Source organism: Macrosteles quadrilineatus, unplaced genomic scaffold (genome assembly GCF_028750875.1).
Source record: "Macrosteles quadrilineatus isolate MER2022 unplaced genomic scaffold, UCM_ALF_1.0 Scaffold_635__1_contigs__length_41867, whole genome shotgun sequence".
NCBI lineage: Eukaryota > Metazoa > Arthropoda > Insecta > Hemiptera > Cicadellidae > Macrosteles > Macrosteles quadrilineatus.
In genome coordinates, this window is record NW_026543228.1 from 21,946 (window position 1) to 39,622 (window position 17,677).

General features: G+C 34.7%; 1 protein-coding gene across 1 annotated transcript; it reads right to left on the bottom strand.

Annotated features, from left to right (window-relative positions):
• Positions 1 to 13,378, bottom strand: LOC128982575 (cyclin-dependent kinase 1-like). The gene is made up of 8 exons (XM_054401531.1): positions 13,242 to 13,378; positions 10,156 to 10,255; positions 9,326 to 9,482; positions 8,520 to 8,658; positions 7,548 to 7,703; positions 6,293 to 6,456; positions 5,589 to 5,730; positions 1 to 482 (listed from the first exon to the last, which is right to left on the bottom strand). Exons 2-8 carry the CDS (start codon positions 10,235 to 10,237, stop codon positions 369 to 371), a joined length of 954 nt encoding a protein of 317 aa, XP_054257506.1. The 5' UTR covers positions 10,238 to 10,255; positions 13,242 to 13,378; the 3' UTR covers positions 1 to 368.
• Positions 13,379 to 17,677: the final 4,299 nt, after the last annotated feature.

Sequence of the window (17,677 nt, forward strand, 5' to 3'; positions counted from 1 at the left end):
TTTCACAAAATTAACCAGTTTAATGCTGATATTATGTTACAAATATTAAATATGAAATAAAATTGTTATCTAAGTTAAGAAAAAGAAAAACTATTTTAACACAATGACATGGTAAGGCACACAGTTCCGCCAGAGTGTAGAAATTGTTCTGAGCTGAGGTTTGCTTCTTACGACAACTCACCTTAAAAAGAGTAAACTCCATAAACATATTATGAACATTTTCGAAATATCATGATCTTTTCACCTCCGCCAATTAAGCCTAAGTAATATATTGAGCTAGGATAGTAAAGAAGAAAGACGTTCAATAGTATAACTAAAATAATGTACAAACAGGAAACAGTCCTGCAACGAGGAATGTAACAAGGGTTTTACAAATACAGTGACGAGATAGGCAACTTAGAGCGGTCTACATCGCTGAAGTATTTATGCTTCAGTGCTTCTTTGCCTGAGATTCTCTTTGCTGGGTCGTATATCAGCATTTTCTGGAATCAGAAAACAAATATCATTTTCATTTTATATAGTCTGACAAATCACTAGGTCCTGAGGTGACTTTTTCCGAGACAAGATCTAGTGGTTTCAATAACTCAGGTAAAGCCAAGGATTGAAATCAACAAATAATACAATAACAATACTTAGTTGTTGTTAACCTGGGTAATTTTTTAAGCTAGCTCGTAGTTCCTCTAGTTCTAGTTTTTTATTTATTTTATAAATATAAAGATTGATTAAATTGTTTGAAGGAAGACCACTTGGCTTGTAATAACATTAAAGAAAAATGAATTTATGAACAATTAACACACATCTGAAAAAAGTTCCAGGAAGTTATTAGCGCAGAATAATCATAAAACTATTACAGTATCAGTAGCTTAACATTTTGCTTTTCTGTGGTAGCTTCCCTAGATGGCAGATATGCCGATGTTTACTTCAATATAATACAATTTCAAATTAGCCGAATTGAATTGTATTTTTTTTTAGCTAAAAATTGGTTGAAGTATGCATCAAAAGTTTATTTTAGCGAATTTCCCATATAGGGAATAAGCTATTACCGTAGGTCTCATGGTAAGACCTAGACCCGGGACCGATTTACTTTTTCGCTTTGAGGTCCCCAGAGGCCAAAAACACCATCCGTTCAAATTCATATATATATATATATATATATATATATATATATTTATATATGTGTCCGTTAGTGCGATAACTCGAGCAAAATTGATCCGATTTTGATGAAATTTGGTACAAACGTGTAAACCTACATTTATTCGAACGAGTTCGCGAACCAGCATAATCGGACCATGGGATCGGGGGTTTATGGGGGGTTTTATGGGGTAAAAATGGGTTTTTCTCATTTTTGACCCTAAAAACTTAAAATTTCTAAATTTCGCTCTAGATCATTTTGAAGAGCTTAAAAAAACAAATAATTTAGTATATTGAAGTGTTTTTGAATGTTCATTGACTACGGGAAAAATTTAAAAAATTGTAAATTTAAACTATAAAAGATGTATAAAATTACCTAAGTACTGCCAGAATGATCCTGTTGGTCCTTACGGACTACGCCAATGATCCGTAAGGACCAACAGGATCATTCTGGCAGTACTCAGGTAATTTTATACCTTTTATAGTTTGTTCTGTGATCCAGAGACAAAAACAACTCAAAATATGAAGTAAATTTAAAATTCCCATGTTATTCTTATGGAGAATAAATAAACTTCTAGTTTGCTTGTTTATGGATATATTTTAATCAAATTTGGCAATTTGGTTTATTTCATACTAAGCTATCAATATTTCAATTGAAAAAACACATCTCAACATCTTCCCCGTAGCAGCAAACCTAACTACTCACTAAAATTAATGTTATTTAAATAGGAAATAAATCTGAAAATTTATAGGGAATATTTTAGTAGAAATCAAGCCGGGTAAATGGAAATTTGCTTAGTATGCAGGTTTGCTGCGACGGGGGTATTATTTTTTATATTTTACCATTTTAGTTTAACATATTGTTAGTGAATTAAATGGGATATGAGCCAGTTACAGTACAGATGAACAGTGTTTATCAAGACATCTTGATGAAGGTCAGATTAGATGTTATGACATTGACACATAGGGTGTGTGTGTAAATGCATTTCCCAAAATAAACATTACCAGACAAATTGAGTTTACTAATGCAAAGCAATTTATAATAAGTCCAAGTGTCAGACTTAGTCTAACAATAAGAAGTAATAGTCCAGTCAATAAAGGGATTGTAGAGGACATGGAGAGGGGGAAATTTTTTTTCTGCGGGAATGTGTTCGGGGTAGTTAGAAGGTAAAAATACCAAAAGTCCCCGCCCCTGGCCCTGCTGCTTCAGCGGGGTGAGGGGGGGAAAGACCCCATTTTTTAGTTTTTTACTTCTACACTGAAAACCGTGCATCGTACGGAAAAAATATAAATTATAAAAAGAAAGATGATAAAATTCTCTACAAGAATGGTTCTATTCATTTTTTATGTATATGCATTAGTTTTAAAGATATTCTCAAAATAAGATAACAATTATTTTCTAAATTGATTTTTCAGACGTTTTTTTCAAATTAATTCATATAATCGATTAGCCTGCTGTTGTTTTACATTAATAAGGATAGAAAACAGGTTTTGGAGCACAAACCTATATAATATAATACATCCATCGTATATATTGTGTTAAAAATAGTTTATATAAATTTAAATAAGTTTTGTATATTTGTCATGGAAACAAGTAATTTTGGCATAATTATTACACTAAAAATGAAAAAGATTATGTTTGCAGCTACATTTGTCCAGGTTTATTTATAACAACTACCAAAACCAAGACTTTTAATACTATTGTTCGTGATCTGACTCACTTGGGACGAGAGGGTCCGACTTCAGTCCCAAAAACAGGTGTCATCTGGAACTGAAACTGAGAACCACCATCTAGGACATCTCCATCATTCAATTCTTGTTAATTAGACTCAATATTGGCTATCGAAGTGATAATGCGGTGTAGGCCTATATATTCTTCATCTTCCTCATTCATCAGAATGGGCATTCCATGTAAAAAGTTCCCTTAGCAGTTCTGGCATAACGGGGAAAAATTGGACATTTTCTTGCATGCACAAATTTCGCATGTGACACGGTTACAATCTTTAGTACATTTGCAAAAAGCTTGGTTAAGAGATTAACTGTTCCTGGTAACTATAATTTCGGTGTCGCTGTTCAAATGAATACTTACTGACCAGTGGCGGTCTCTGGTGTGGAGGGGGGGGGGGTTTATCCTCTCCAAAATATTTTATAACCTAACATAAATACTAGTAGCTTCTATACGTTATTATGCTTTAACTTCCAAATTAAATGCTGGGACCGCCACTGCTACTGACTTTTTCAATCTGTAGCGTCTTTCTTGGTCTGCCATATTCGTGCTGTTTTTTGATTGCTATGGTATTGAACTGAGCAGCCTTTTTGGTCTTTATCATACTACTCTCAATAAATAAAGGGAAATGGAGCAAGTTCAAATCGTAACAATGCTTTAAATCTTGATAACTTTTTTTAACTTATACAAATCCTTTGAAACAGAATTAGGATTTGCTACAACGTTTTAATCATTGCAATATTAATGGTTGAACTCACAGAAGACAAAGGGAGAGCCATATTTTCCCGTGACAGCTTGTTGTCCGAAAATGATTACCATTTGATTAATTACTTGCTGACCACGTAATAGAGCATTTTAACAGTTATCGGATTCATCTCCTACAACCCCAGATGCTATTGACATAATGTCTTGAGTTTCAGGGAAGAGTGGGTGATTTTAAAACATTGCTGTCAGTTTAGAAATATATGACATTTCATCATTTGTATCATTTCATCAAGGACAACTCTGTTTGGAAAACCAACTACCCTCAAAAATGTGGGTTGGGAGCGCAAAAAGGTAATCTGTTCCCATTTTTAACCAATGAACCACCTAACCCACGAGAAATGTTGAGCATGTTTTTTTGCAAATATACTAAAGATTGTAGCAATAAAAGATGTGCATGCAATGAAATGTCCATTAATTGTTCCTCGTTGGCCGTTATGCCAGAACTGCTAAGGGAACTTTTTACATGGAATGCCCATTCTGATGAATGAGGAAGATGAAGAATATATAGGCCTACACCGCATTATCACTTCGATAGCCAATATTGAGTCTAATTAACAAGAATTGAATGATGGAGATGTCCTAGATGGTGGTTCTCAGTTTCAGTTCCAGATGACACCTGTTTTTGGGACTGAAGTCGGACCCTCTCGTCCCAAGTGAGTCAGATCACGAACAATAGTATTAAAAGTCTTGGTTTTGGTAGTTGTTATAAATAAACCTGGACAAATGTAGCTGCAAACATAATCTTTTTCATTTTTAGTGTAATAATTATGCCAAAATTACTTGTTTCCATGACAAATATACAAAACTTATTTAAATTTATATAAACTATTTTTAACACAATATATACGATGGATATATTATATTATATAGGTTTGTGCTCCAAAACCTGTTTTCTATCCTTATTAATGTAAAACAACAGCAGGCTAATCGATTATATGAATTAATTTGAAAAAAACGTCTGAAAAATCAATTTAGAAAATCATTTTTATCTTATTTTGAGAATATCTTTAAAACTAAGGCAAATACATAAGAAATTAGTATAACCATTCTTGTAGAGAATTTTATCATCTTTCTTTTTATAATTTACATTTTTTCCGTACGATGCACGGTTTTCAGTGTAGAAATAAAAAACTAAAAAATGGGGTCTTTCCCCCCCTCACCCCGCTGAAGCAGCAGGGCCAGGGGCGGGGACTTTTGGTATTTTTACCTTCTAACTACCCCGAACACATTCCCGCAGAAAAAAATTTTCCCCCTCTCCATGTCCTCTACACCCCTCTTTTGAGCCTTCATTGACTGGACTATAAGGAAAACAACAATAATTGTGTAATTTAAGTAAAACTACCCCTCTTAAGCTTTTGAGCTCTAAAGGAGCTTATATTTTTGTAACATTTATATTGCTAAGAGTGACAAAATCAAATCTTCATTACAACTTATCTAAGCAAGCATAACTCACCAAAAACGATTAAAACCTTTACCTGGCATGCTAAAATCTGGGAAATAAGCCAGATTTGAAGCAGGACTTGGTGGCAAATAAAATAATAATATGGTGAACAATTTGATAACGAGTGAAAGTTGACAAATGGGAAGATTCCAACATGACACTTTGCACCTCAAATTAGGCATTTTGCTATTTTTTACATACTGTATTTACTTTGAGGGTTTACCAAAACACCGTTTCTAAAAAGTATGGATTTTGTTTATTTGAAGGAAACAATTTTTAAAGGGGATATAACTATGTCACAATGAATAATTCTGGAGCTCAAAGGGTCTTTAGCTAATATCCAAAGCACCTAAACGGACACATTTCCTATTCAATTTAGACTTCATAAGAGAATGAACGTTTTTGCCTGGTCAGAGTAGGCACTTGGCTTAATTCAACTAATGGTAAGAAACAAAGACAGATTGTAAACAGTTAACATAAACATTGGTTCAGTATTAAAAGCAGAGAATATTATCTACCACAGACCTGAAGAAGGTCCAAGCCGATGTCGTCGATGTTCTTGGTGTGAGAAGACAGATTGTTCTGAGTCCAGTTGGGGAAGGTAGGCTTGTAGTCAGGCAACTGAGACACCCCAGTCCAAGTCTCTTCAGTAGGGGTGGACAGTACTCTACACAACAGAATTGAGATTATACTGAGAGAAAAGACACTATCTAGAGTTATATGCATAAAAATATGTTCAAGATTCTTTTCCAGTCGTAATTATAAGAAATGACTGAACACAAAATATTGGGATTTTTTTAGCAAAAGTATATTTTTAATATTTGGGAATTACATTTAAATCATAATTCTCTTGGGTAGGGATTTTTCCAACCCTCAGTGATAACACTGTGACGCCAAAGTGATATGATGTCCCAGCAAAACAAGGAGACGTTCAAAATTTTGCCTTTGTGGCAGTTTGAGATAATGATGTCCCTTTAATTGAAGGAGACGGTCAAGATTTTACTTCTGTGCTTGTCATTAACAACAGTGCTGCAATCTCGAAATTGCAGACCTGATGACAGAACAGTACGATAAAGACTAAAAATTAAAATATTTTTTCATTCCCATTTTGCAAACATATTTACTACTTTAACTTTTAACTTTCCCCCACCCATCCCTAGTCATCAAAACAGTCATTTTTTTGTGTATGTTGAATTATCATATAAATATGACAAAGTATCCTGACATACCTAAATATACGGAAGAGTTGATCAATTTCAGAGTCACCCTGGAACAATGGATGCTTAGTCGCCATTTCTGAAAAGATACATCCGACAGACCAGATGTCAACGGGACACGAGTAACGGGTGGAGCCGAGCAGTACTTCAGGTGCTCGATACCACAGCGTTACAACCTGTGGCAAACATCACCTTCATTATTTACAACATAAAAGCACCTTTCAAACAATATTTGAGTAGGCTAGTTATTTTTAGGGACACTTGTATAAAATATAAATCAATTCATACTACAGCAGCAAATTTGGTAAAGTATAACTGTGTAACAAAAAAGTTTAATGAAATATTAACATATTACAAGTACCTCAATAGTTCGACACTTTGTGGACTTAAGGGATGTCGAAATATCAAAATGTTGAACTACAGGGAGTAAAAAATTTGATTTGAATGGAGTTTAATACAGGAAAGTAAAAACACAAGTCTTATATAGAAATCACCCAAATTTAATTAATACTAAATAGCTTAACAATCTCACTGTTTACATTAGTTGAGTCTCAAGTCAACAATAAAATACAAATTAATGTTCAATTTTTAGGAAAAAGAATTTAGCTTGGATTTGTGATGTTCTTGTAACTACCATCTAGGCCTACTTCTGAAGAAGCCTCTGAAAGAGGCGAAATATCAAGTATTATTATGTGTGTGTTTTATGTGTTCTTTGACTCGTCTGCAACCTTTCATCAGGCGAGTTAGCTGTGTCCTCTCCATCCTATATATTTATTTAATCCAAATTAATGTTCAAGTCAGCTTACATGACAATAATAACCATTAAATATAACTTGACAAATTAGCTCATCCCGTGTCGAACTATCGAAGGTTTACTGTACTTAATACACACAGTTCTCAGCTGACAAAAGACCTTGGCTTGTTGATTTTGAACATAAAGAATTGTCATCAGTACAACTCCCAGCTACCTCCAACCTCACATAATATGGTTCTGATTTTCTGAGAGTTTTTCTTAAGGAAATAGATTCCAGGCCCACTACATCCTTCTGAAGGATTCCCCTTAAAGGGACAAATTATCAAATTATTTTTGTATTGAACTTGTTTTGTGCTATCACCCGATTTAAAGTCTTTTCTTGGGTAAATTCATTTGTACATACAACCCTCCTTGATACACAGAATATTGTTTTTATGGGAAAAGTAAATAAGAAGCTATCTTAAGACCACGGTCTAGTGTACAGCTTAGTTTTCTCTATAGCTTCATAAGTACCTCATGAGTGAAAACTCGCACTGGGACGCCAAACGCTCGACCCAAACCGAAGTCAGCAACCTTAATCAGCCCTTTGCTGTCAATCAGCAAGTTTTGGGGTTTCAGATCCCTGTGTAGCACACGACGCATGTGACAGAACACAATGGCTTGCATTATCTGTGAAAACAACAAACACGCTGGTAAAACAATATACAAAACATTAAAGATGTACAACATAGATCACAAGGGCTTAGTTTGTTAGGATAAAATACATACCTTGAATAGGAGTCTATTCTGACACAAAGAACTTTTAAATTGGGTTGTATTAAAAACTAGAAAATTTCACTGTTCCACTCACAGCAACTTCAAACAAGGAGAGGGTTTGAGTTGGGAAGAAGGATAGATGTAGAGGTGCGACACCATATATTAATTAATTATCCAATATTTTGCTGCTGACTGACAGAGTTGTCAATATTTCAAACACACTAGGTTATTAAGTGTTACACATATTTTAATAGCCTAGGCCCTGTACCAGTTAAAATTGCTTTTATTGAAACTAAAAGTATGGAATTGAACAATTTGACAATTTTGAACTGTTATTACAATTTGAATAATGATTCATGGCTTATCCCCTTAATTTATAAATTGTTAGGTACCATGTATACATTTTTTTAGTACTGTGATCTAAAAAGGTGGATAGATGAAGTGGATAAATAAATAAGCAAATAGCGAGGTAGGCAGAACAGGAATGGAGATGGAGTAAGGTGGAATAGGAACAGTCGGGGGTTAGGAGAAGATCGAGAAGCCTAATCCAGTCCAGGAAATAATCAGAACTAAGGACAATGTAACATACATAATCATAAAGAAGAAAAGAAGCGGCTGAAATTCATCTGTAAGCTTGTATCGTTTGCCTACCTAAAACATCTTCTTGTTGTAAAACATAAGACTTGTAAGTTGCTAAACATGTGATAATTTCTTACAACAAACTTGTACCTGAAATAAGTAGGATTTGACTACAGCTGGTTCCATGTACTTTCCAGAATCTATTGAATCTAAATACTTCTTCAGATCCATTGACAGGAATTCAAAAATCAAGTAAAGCCTGGTTTCATCCATCAGAGTTTCTTGTAAGCTGAAATCAATGGTTTAAAGTCAGTGATTAAAATTTTCATTTAAACGATCTGTTATTTTAGATGCTCACATTTTACCTAGAATCTATTATGGCCCTTGCTAGTCCGACGCTTTGAAATCCGACGTACGCTACGGGAGCCAAAAATCAAGCATGCAGTGACATAAAACACACACTGTGACACTGTGACTCACGCCTCGTTGCCGTCGGAGCACTTCCGTTCAGTGTTCAGTTGACTTTCGGGACGTGCAGTACACTTTCCCGGTGCAGTGGTATTTTCTTTGTTAGTAAGTGCAAGTGTTCGTGTACAGTAGTTGTGTACCTTTATGCATATTTTTTGGGATGTACGTACAGTACTGTAATTGAAATGCCCGCCTTATTTGTAACACTGTAAAATAATACATTGTTTAAAATGGTAGTTATATCTTTTTGGCAATCAAATGCATTACAGAATAGCCATTTTCGATAATCCGACACTGCGTCAGTCCCGTACTTGTCGGACTAGCAAGGGTGGGCTGTCTTATAGAAACATTAGCGAGATTAGAACCAGCGCCACCAGGATAGAAGAACTGCGCTCTAAGCAACTAGAATAGCCTTGTCCCCATTTCTTCATTTTCCCCAATGCAGAGTAAATACAAGAGACATAAGTTTTTCTCAAGTTTCGACTTACCAGACAATGTTGGGATGCACCAACTCCTTTAACAAAGACACTTCCCTAATGGCAGTAGAGGGAATCCCTTCATCCTCACTCTCCATACGAATCTTCTTGATTGCAACATATTCACCTGTTTTTTTATTCCTTCCTTTGAACACCACACCATAGGTTCCTTAAACATTACAACATTTTTTATAAATAACTATTGACTAATCCCCTAGGTACTAATCAAAAAGTTGCTGATTCAAACCTGAAGTAATCAGTACCGGTACCTAGCTTTTTGAAGACTCAAAACAGAACCCAGCTTTCCTTGATCATTGGGCTTCTAATAAATATGGTCCTGGCTACAGAACCAGGTGATCTTAGTCAGTAACAAAGCTATCATATCATATCCATTCTACATTCAACCATTACTCAAGCCATTGCCTTAAAACACAGGGTGTTTGGCATCGTAAAAATCTTGTTACTTATCTTGATTTTAAACTATATAAGTTCAAGTGTATTTTGGAAGCTAGGTCTTAATTTTTATGTTAGGCCTTGCTTTTTTAGTTACTTTGGGATAAAAATTAAAATATTTATGTTTATTTTATTAAAAACTCCCAGAAAATGTAGACTATGATAACAACTGTTTAAAACTCTTTTTATAAATCTCTATTACAATGTTACTAACTAAACGTGACAAGCAGGTGAATTAAAATGAAAGGATAGATAGTCCAATTACTAGGATCGCAAACAATTGTATTTAATCAAAAGGTTTTACAGCTTTTGTACTGCAATACCTATTTTATTTAATAATAGTGAGACTAATTAAAAAAGAGTGATTAAATATAAGTTAGCAAAATTACCCTCGCCAATCTTCTCAATCCTTGTGTAGTCATCAAGTTTTGCACTCTTGTCTTCCGTCTTTTTCTCTCCGTTTGTTGACATTTTTATATTAAATTAGGGCTGAAAGAAAAACATTGGATTTTAAACAAGACTTAATTACTAATGAGTTTCAACTCCTCGGAGACTGGTTCACAGCAAATGGTCTATCTATGAATGTGTCAAAGACACAACTAATTCACTTTTCAGTTGCTAATGAGAATCGAGACATTGCTGTAAATTTGAACCAAACATCAACATATTCTCAAAACTCGGTCAATTACCTGGGAATCGATATAGATTTTTAAAATGGTATTAAAAAATACAATTAAATAACATTCTTTAAGCAAATATAAAAAAAATTACCAGTAAAATCACATGTTTGAACATTACAGCTTCAGTTTTATTTGAAGCAATTTTGCTATAGCCTGCAAAAACAATGTAGCATTTTTTAATTGTGTATAATGAAATGCTAAAAATGCTACCACAGCATAAACCCTTTCCCAGATTATTTTTAGGTGACGTACACAGCCCCAACAGATATGTACCTAACAGATATGGGCCTATTACCTCAAGGATATAAATTACTACTATAAGCAGACTATAAGTATAAAATCCTCTTAATTCTTTTAGCGAATTTCCCTATAGGAAAGTAGCTATTACCATAGGTGCCACGGTAAGACCTAGGCCCGGGACCGATTTACTTTTCCATTTTGATGTCCCCAGAGGCCAAAAACACAATTTGTTCAAATTTTTATATAGGACCTGGTATTGATGAAATTTGGTTTAAAGGTGTAATGCGGGATAAACTCGAATAAGTTCGCGAACCAAAATGATCGGACCATAGGAACGGGGTTTTACAGGGGGTTTTATGGGGTAAAAAATGGATTTTATGACCCTCAAAACACAAAATTTCCCAATTTTTCTCTAGACCTTTTTAAAGAGCTTGAAAAAACAAATAATTTATTATATCGGAAGTGTTTTGTACAGTTATTAGTAACGGAGAAAATACAACTAATTTTAAATTTAAAATTCCCATGTTATTCTTTTGGAGAATATTGTAAAATGTTGAAGTTTGTTTGTTTATGGATATATTTTGATCAAACTTGGCAAATTTATTTTTAAATAGCCTACTAAGCTATAAGTTATTAATATTTTACTAAAAATACACTTAAGTAGTTTCCTTGAAGCAGCAAACCTAGGTACTCATTGAACCTAATGAGTTAGGGCCTATTTAAATAGATTTAATTGAAAATCAATTCACACAAATAGAAATTTGCTTAGTTGGCAGGTTTGCTGTGGCGGGGGTATTTAACAAATACATCAGTTCTTTTGATGAAAGCTCAGACCAGGAAATTTCATCCTATAGGCTATAGATCATTAAAGAAAATTCTTCACCGAATCCGTGACTGTTGCTTTGGCAGTAGGTTACAATGGCAAGATAATAATTTTATAGATACCTACCACATGATGGGCTTTAGAATCTAAGTTTACAAACTCTACATTGCTTTTTAGGAGATTCAAGCTACTCTGCACTAGCCTAAAAGTTCACAAAATTTAACTTAAAGGGTAGGCTGTTTAAGTTACAAGGGGAAGGTTTCTTGGGTTCCCCTACCAATTTTTTTTTAGCTTAATGTAGGATCCTACATCAGCTGATCAGTTGCTGTCTCAATGCTCGGGTGAGGTAGAAAAGAAGGAATGATATCGCTTCCCCTTAAACTGCCTAAATTTTGTGAATAGAGTATAACATGGACTTAAGTTAGATTTAAGCCCGGCTTACATGCCTCTTTCCAGAACACCCGTTCCCGTTCTTGGTCCCGACCGCCCTGTCACCGGTTCAACAGAGCATTGTAGGCCTATTTACACGATCTGTTTTCTGCGCCCGATCTGAGCTCAGTGTGTTTCTTTCCCTCGTTGAAGAACGTCATTATTAGCTAAAAAGCTGTTTTTGAAAGTTCTCAAAGTGTAATGTAATGGCTTGTATTTATTGAAGTGGCAAGTTGTTAGAGTAGCCTAGCATTAACTGCATTGACTGTGTGTTATAACAGAAAGGAGGAAAAAAGAGGATGTGGATGAAGCGGATATACCGGTACCTACAATGACCTGTATTGAGTCATGCAAGACTTATCTACGTATTGGATGCTGAAGACCCAAGTTAGGGAGTTTTTGCATAAGACACTCCCAATTTTCAACAATTTCCTCAATATGGTTTTTTCCCCTAGGCACGAGTCCGGAATTGTTTTTCACATTAGGCTACTTCAGGCTAGATCTAGGGATTACGGCATTATCACTTAGAAAAAATCCATTGGTGATTTGGCAGCTTTTGAACCCGGGACCTCAGGAACTGGAGTCCCGCGCTCTAACCACTAGACCAGCTCGCTCCCGCTCAATATGGTGGCCTCATATAAAAAAATAGTACAGTTAAGCGCGAAGCAGTGAAGAATTTTAGATTGTGCGCTATCCCCGCTTTTCATCCATAGGCTAAATCCAATCTTTCCTGACCTCCCTACATGGTCGCCAACCAAATCAAGACCAAGAACACGGGTTTGCACGATCAGATCTCAGGGCCAACGTCGATCGGGCCTGATCTACTTAGGATCCCGAGATCGGGTTGTGTAAACCAGGCTTTATCTAACTTACCCATCATAGGATTGATGTTAGGATTTTACATTAATCTCCAATAGTCTGCAGTTGCCATGTAGGCTACATGAAAACGTTGGGGTTTTTTTTTACCAGGCCTATGTATAAGAATCTAGTGTATTTATGATAGGAGGCATAGCATCCTGAAAGCCTATTATGAATTTTGTTCTTAACTATGTACCAAAAATTTACAATGTTAGACTAGAAGGACATTTCACTGACAACGGTCAGTCTTAGAACACTCATTAAAAAAAAAATAGCAACAGCTAAGCCATTTAAGCATAAGCCTAAATATAATTTTGCAAAAATAACCAGCCATGACTTTTGTAAACCTAAGGAAACGATAAGGCAGATGAGAAATTTGCAAGAGTTGGTTCGGTTGTTATATTGATATTAGTATTTAATTGCTATGCTAACTTACAATACTCACCTAAATTATTCTAAATAACGTAAAATTTTTTTAAATCACTCAAAATATTTCCGACCGAGAATAATAACCTTTCTTTACCATTACCGGACTTGACGAATCTAACGTGTGATTTTAAAATTGTTAACTGAGAAATGGCGGGATCAGACAGAAACCGTTTGGACAGAACAGTGGAAACTTTTCAGTTGTATTGTAATTTCAAAGACTTTCAATACGTACGTGCTTTAAGTTTAGCATAGCGTATAAACTCACTAACTTATAGTAAATTGAAGAAAATTAAACAATAACTATTTATAAGTAATTTTATAAAAATGAGTGCTTCCAGAATATATATTCTGGGAAATCTTATCAAATATGATACCATGTTAGAGTTATTTTACTCGTAGTATTTGAAGCCAATGCAAAAAGGTCTTAGAATACTTTTCCGTTAAAACCATTGATTTTATAGTGAATAGTCTATTTTAACTCACAATAAGAATGCAAAATCAAAGATTAAACATATAAAACCAAAGAACTCCGATGCACTGACTCTCCACTATCTTATTCCAATAGTATGGCAATTGGCAACACTGTTTTATTTATTTATTTCGTAGAGAAAAACAACATTAAACGTCAAAATATGAAATGTCAAAAAGACTTTCATAGTTTACATTACAAATGAAATAACTTAATGTGAGCTATATTTTACTGTTTCGTCTTTTATTTGCAATTGCACGATTAAGCCTCATTAAGTTACACCGAGATGGAGGGGACTGAAGCATCCATAGAAATGTCAAACCACCAATTAGTTGACTTTGATTGGAACTTGAAGGTTAGTAGCCTACTAGCCTAGTGGAAATAAGTTACCAAATTTTTCTTGTATAGTCAGGGGCGGCTCCAGGAATAATCTTTTGGATAGGTCTGACAAGACAAGGATCCAGAAAGAGTTAGAACGAGGGGGGGGGGGCGGGGGACGTGAGGTTTCAGGGGCTTCCCCGCAAAAAGGTAAGATTTTAAAATTGAAATACAAAATAATTAGTTTGAATGCTTTCCCTATATTTACATACATAATTAAAGTTCTTTATTTATTTATAATTTTGAAATATCTACCAGAATTTGGGATAGGCTTTAAGCAGTTGGGGTTGGTTTTTACCTGAAAAGACTGTAGGCTTAGTATGAATTGTCGGATCCGAAAGTCCTGTTTTAATCCCGCTCTCTAAGGATCTTGTTTTCCGGATAAAATCCCGCATATGGAAACAACGATGTTAAGGTACATGTTTGTGTGAACTACTAAAATTTATTTCAAATTTCACCGCTCTACTCTCAAAAAAATTATTTTGCAATCCATTCATATTCTCCCTCAATAAGTACAGGGCCGTTTTCAACCCTGTCAGCGTCCTAGGCACAACTAATAGTAGCCCCCCTTTGCAATATATAACAGGGTGTCCACCAACCGGGAAAACTGGGAAATCTGTGAATTATGCGTGAGTTTTTTTTAAACCGGGAATTACGGATGAAATTTGTATTTCTACCAGGAATTTTCAATTTACCGCAATTGCGCATGACGTTTCCGTGACCGCGGGAGACTGAGTCATGAGGGATAATCAGAATATTGCCGAGATCATGGAAGACCATGGTAATGTCCACACCACCACAGGAAACGGCAAGAATTTGGCCGCGATCGCAGAAGACGATGATAATCTCCACACAACTGCTGGATATTATTAACATTTTGCCACAATAGCGGTAGGCGGTTACGATGTTTTCAAACATAAACAAAACGATGTTTTTAAACGAGGTCATGATGACCGCGGGAGAAGATTACGATGGCTACAGGACTGCGGTAGAAACAATATATATTGATACGAGAGGGATGATCAGAATTATGCCGCGAACGTGCAAGAGGATGATAATGTCCACATGACCACGGGGAAAAAACAGAATTTTGCCTCATTTGCGAATGACGGTGATGATCTCCACGAGAGCGCGGAAGGTGATTACCGTTTAGCCGCAATCAATCGTGGGAGGCGATAATTACGTCCACACGATCGCAGGGGACAATTTATTGATGTTGTCTTTATGGCCGCAAGTGGTGATCCGAATTTGCCCACGATCGCGCAAGACGATGATAATGTCCTCATGACCGCGGAATGTATTCATAAATTGCCGCACCCCCTGAAAAAGCCAATTGCCTCGTGCCATAGGCACGTGCCTACCGTGCCTATTTGGTAAATCGGCCCTGCTCATATACCATGGTATAATATGGAGAAATTAAATGAAATATTACTTTATTATCACAAAAACATTTCACAGATCCAGCATTAGCTGGTGAAACAGGTGATATTGTCAGAGATAGATCCAGCGTTAGCTGGTGAAACAGGTGATATTGTCAGAGATCTTAAACACTACGTTACATAAAAAAAACTAAAATCCACATAGCTTAAACTAAAATATATTTACTTATCATTTAAATAATCGGAAATCTTATAATAATTTTTCTGTAAAAGGTATCGTTTGAAATCATTTTAAAATTTTGAAATACTGTTAATTTCTTTGAAATTAGTGGGTAGGCTGTTGTAAAGCCTTAATCCCATATAATAAGGAGATCTTTCATATAAACAAAGGCGATGTCTTGGATATTGAAAATTTTTTGAGCGTGTAAGATATGGATGACTGATTTGTTTATCATTGTACATTTGATAATTAATTTTAAAATTCACCATCATCTATACTATTATATAAAAATCTAATGGTGTCTGTCTGTATGTGTATTACTAATAGGCGCAAAAACTACTGAAGCAACTGGGCTTAAATTTTACAAAAATATAGCTACCATACCAAGGACCCTTATAGGACTATTCACAATTCGACACTGACCGTGGGCTTTGCCCCTTTGGCTTTTAAGGTTCTGAGGTGAGGATTTTAAAAGTAAATATTGATTGGTCTCCATGGCTACCATGAGAACAAATAAAATGTTTGCAATTTGCTATGCCACCCAAATGTAAACAAGCTGAACTGTCAAGCCACATTAATTCACAATTCCACAGCTGACTTATAAATAGGCATATAATATTGTCTACAATCATGTGACATGTTTATTTATTCTTATATTTGATGGTTCATTGATTATTGATTTTATGAAATAAGTCAGATTGTATATCTGTCGCTGTATCTAACCCTAATTAATTATTTAAAATTTCGCTAATGTGAATAATGTACCTATTGAAAGATTTTGGTGTACAAAATGATGAAATTATAAAGTTTATATGTACTTCAATCATTTTAACTTTTTTCTACAATTAACATGTGTTTAGAGTAGGGCACACACCTTAAAAATTGAAACTTTTTCTCAAGGAGATAATTAGTTGTATATTTTCACCATTTTGAGAGAAATATTGTTCACCCCATTTCCTTTTCCACAAATTTTTAAATCATAATAATAGATTGGTAAGTTATGGTGTTTTCTAATCCAGAGGTAGCTACTACCTATCTATAACTTTTGACACTTTCTGAAGATTTCACATTCTATTCTATTAATGAACAACTTTTTACGAGCGTTTCATGGTATTTACTATGGAGATTTCATAAAGCACCATATAGCCTACATCAACCCCGGACGAAGGACGGGTCCTCTGCTAGTTTTAAATATATAAAGTGAAGGCAAAGTTAATATCTCATATTTAGCAAATAAAGCTCTGCATGAGGTTATTTTAGGCATAAATGATAAAATCCTTATAAATTTCTTCTGAATTTTGAAAACTGCTTTAGAGTAAGAAGTTGCTCTCCGTAATTCAATCCCGTATTGCAAGACAGAAAAGAACATTGCATAGTACACTGTAAGTTTAGTTTTTAAATCTATTACATTTCTCAAAACATACGTATTTGAAAGCAAGCCGTATTTAATTAACCAACTACCATTTTTATGTGTGTTTTCCATGTTAAATTCTTATCGATATCTAAACCCAAAAATTTTGCATTTTCAGTAAAGGAAATAATATTATTATCATAAGATAATTCAACAGTGGAGTTTTGCCTATTCTGAATTGTTAGAAATAACATCACCTGTGTTTTAGAATTATTAAGTTTTAGCCCATTGGCTGTAAACCAATTAGATAAATTAAGAATAGAAAGACTGATTTCTTGTTTAAGATTTTGCAAATTATTTGATTTAAATATTGCTGTAGTGTCATCAGCATATAAGATAAGGTTAGACGATACATTTCGAGGTAAGTCATTAATAAATATTAAAAATAGCAAGGGGCCTAGTATTTACCCTTGCGGAACCCCACATTTAGTGTTAAGCCACTGTGAAATACATTTTTTACCATTTTTTACGATTATTGTTCTTTGATGTCTGTTAGTCAAATATGAATGCATCCAAGACAGAGCCATATCAGAAAATGCATAATATTTAAGTTTACTCATTAATATATTGTAATATTGTAATTTACACAATCAAA

What these genes read in the sequence shown, in the direction of transcription:
- LOC128982575 (XM_054401531.1), bottom strand. Translation starts at nt 10,237, where the DNA reads ATGTCAACAAACGGAGAGAAAAAGACGGAAGACAAGAGTGCAAAACTT. An exon ending in GTGCATCCCAACATTGTCTG is followed by an intron (nt 8,659 to 9,325) that starts GTAAGTCGAAAC and finishes CATTGATTTCAG; the next exon opens with CTTACAAGAAACTCTGATGG. An exon ending in CAACTCTTCCGTATATTTAG is followed by an intron (nt 5,731 to 6,292) that starts GTATGTCAGGAT and finishes TCTGTTGTGTAG; the next exon opens with AGTACTGTCCACCCCTACTG.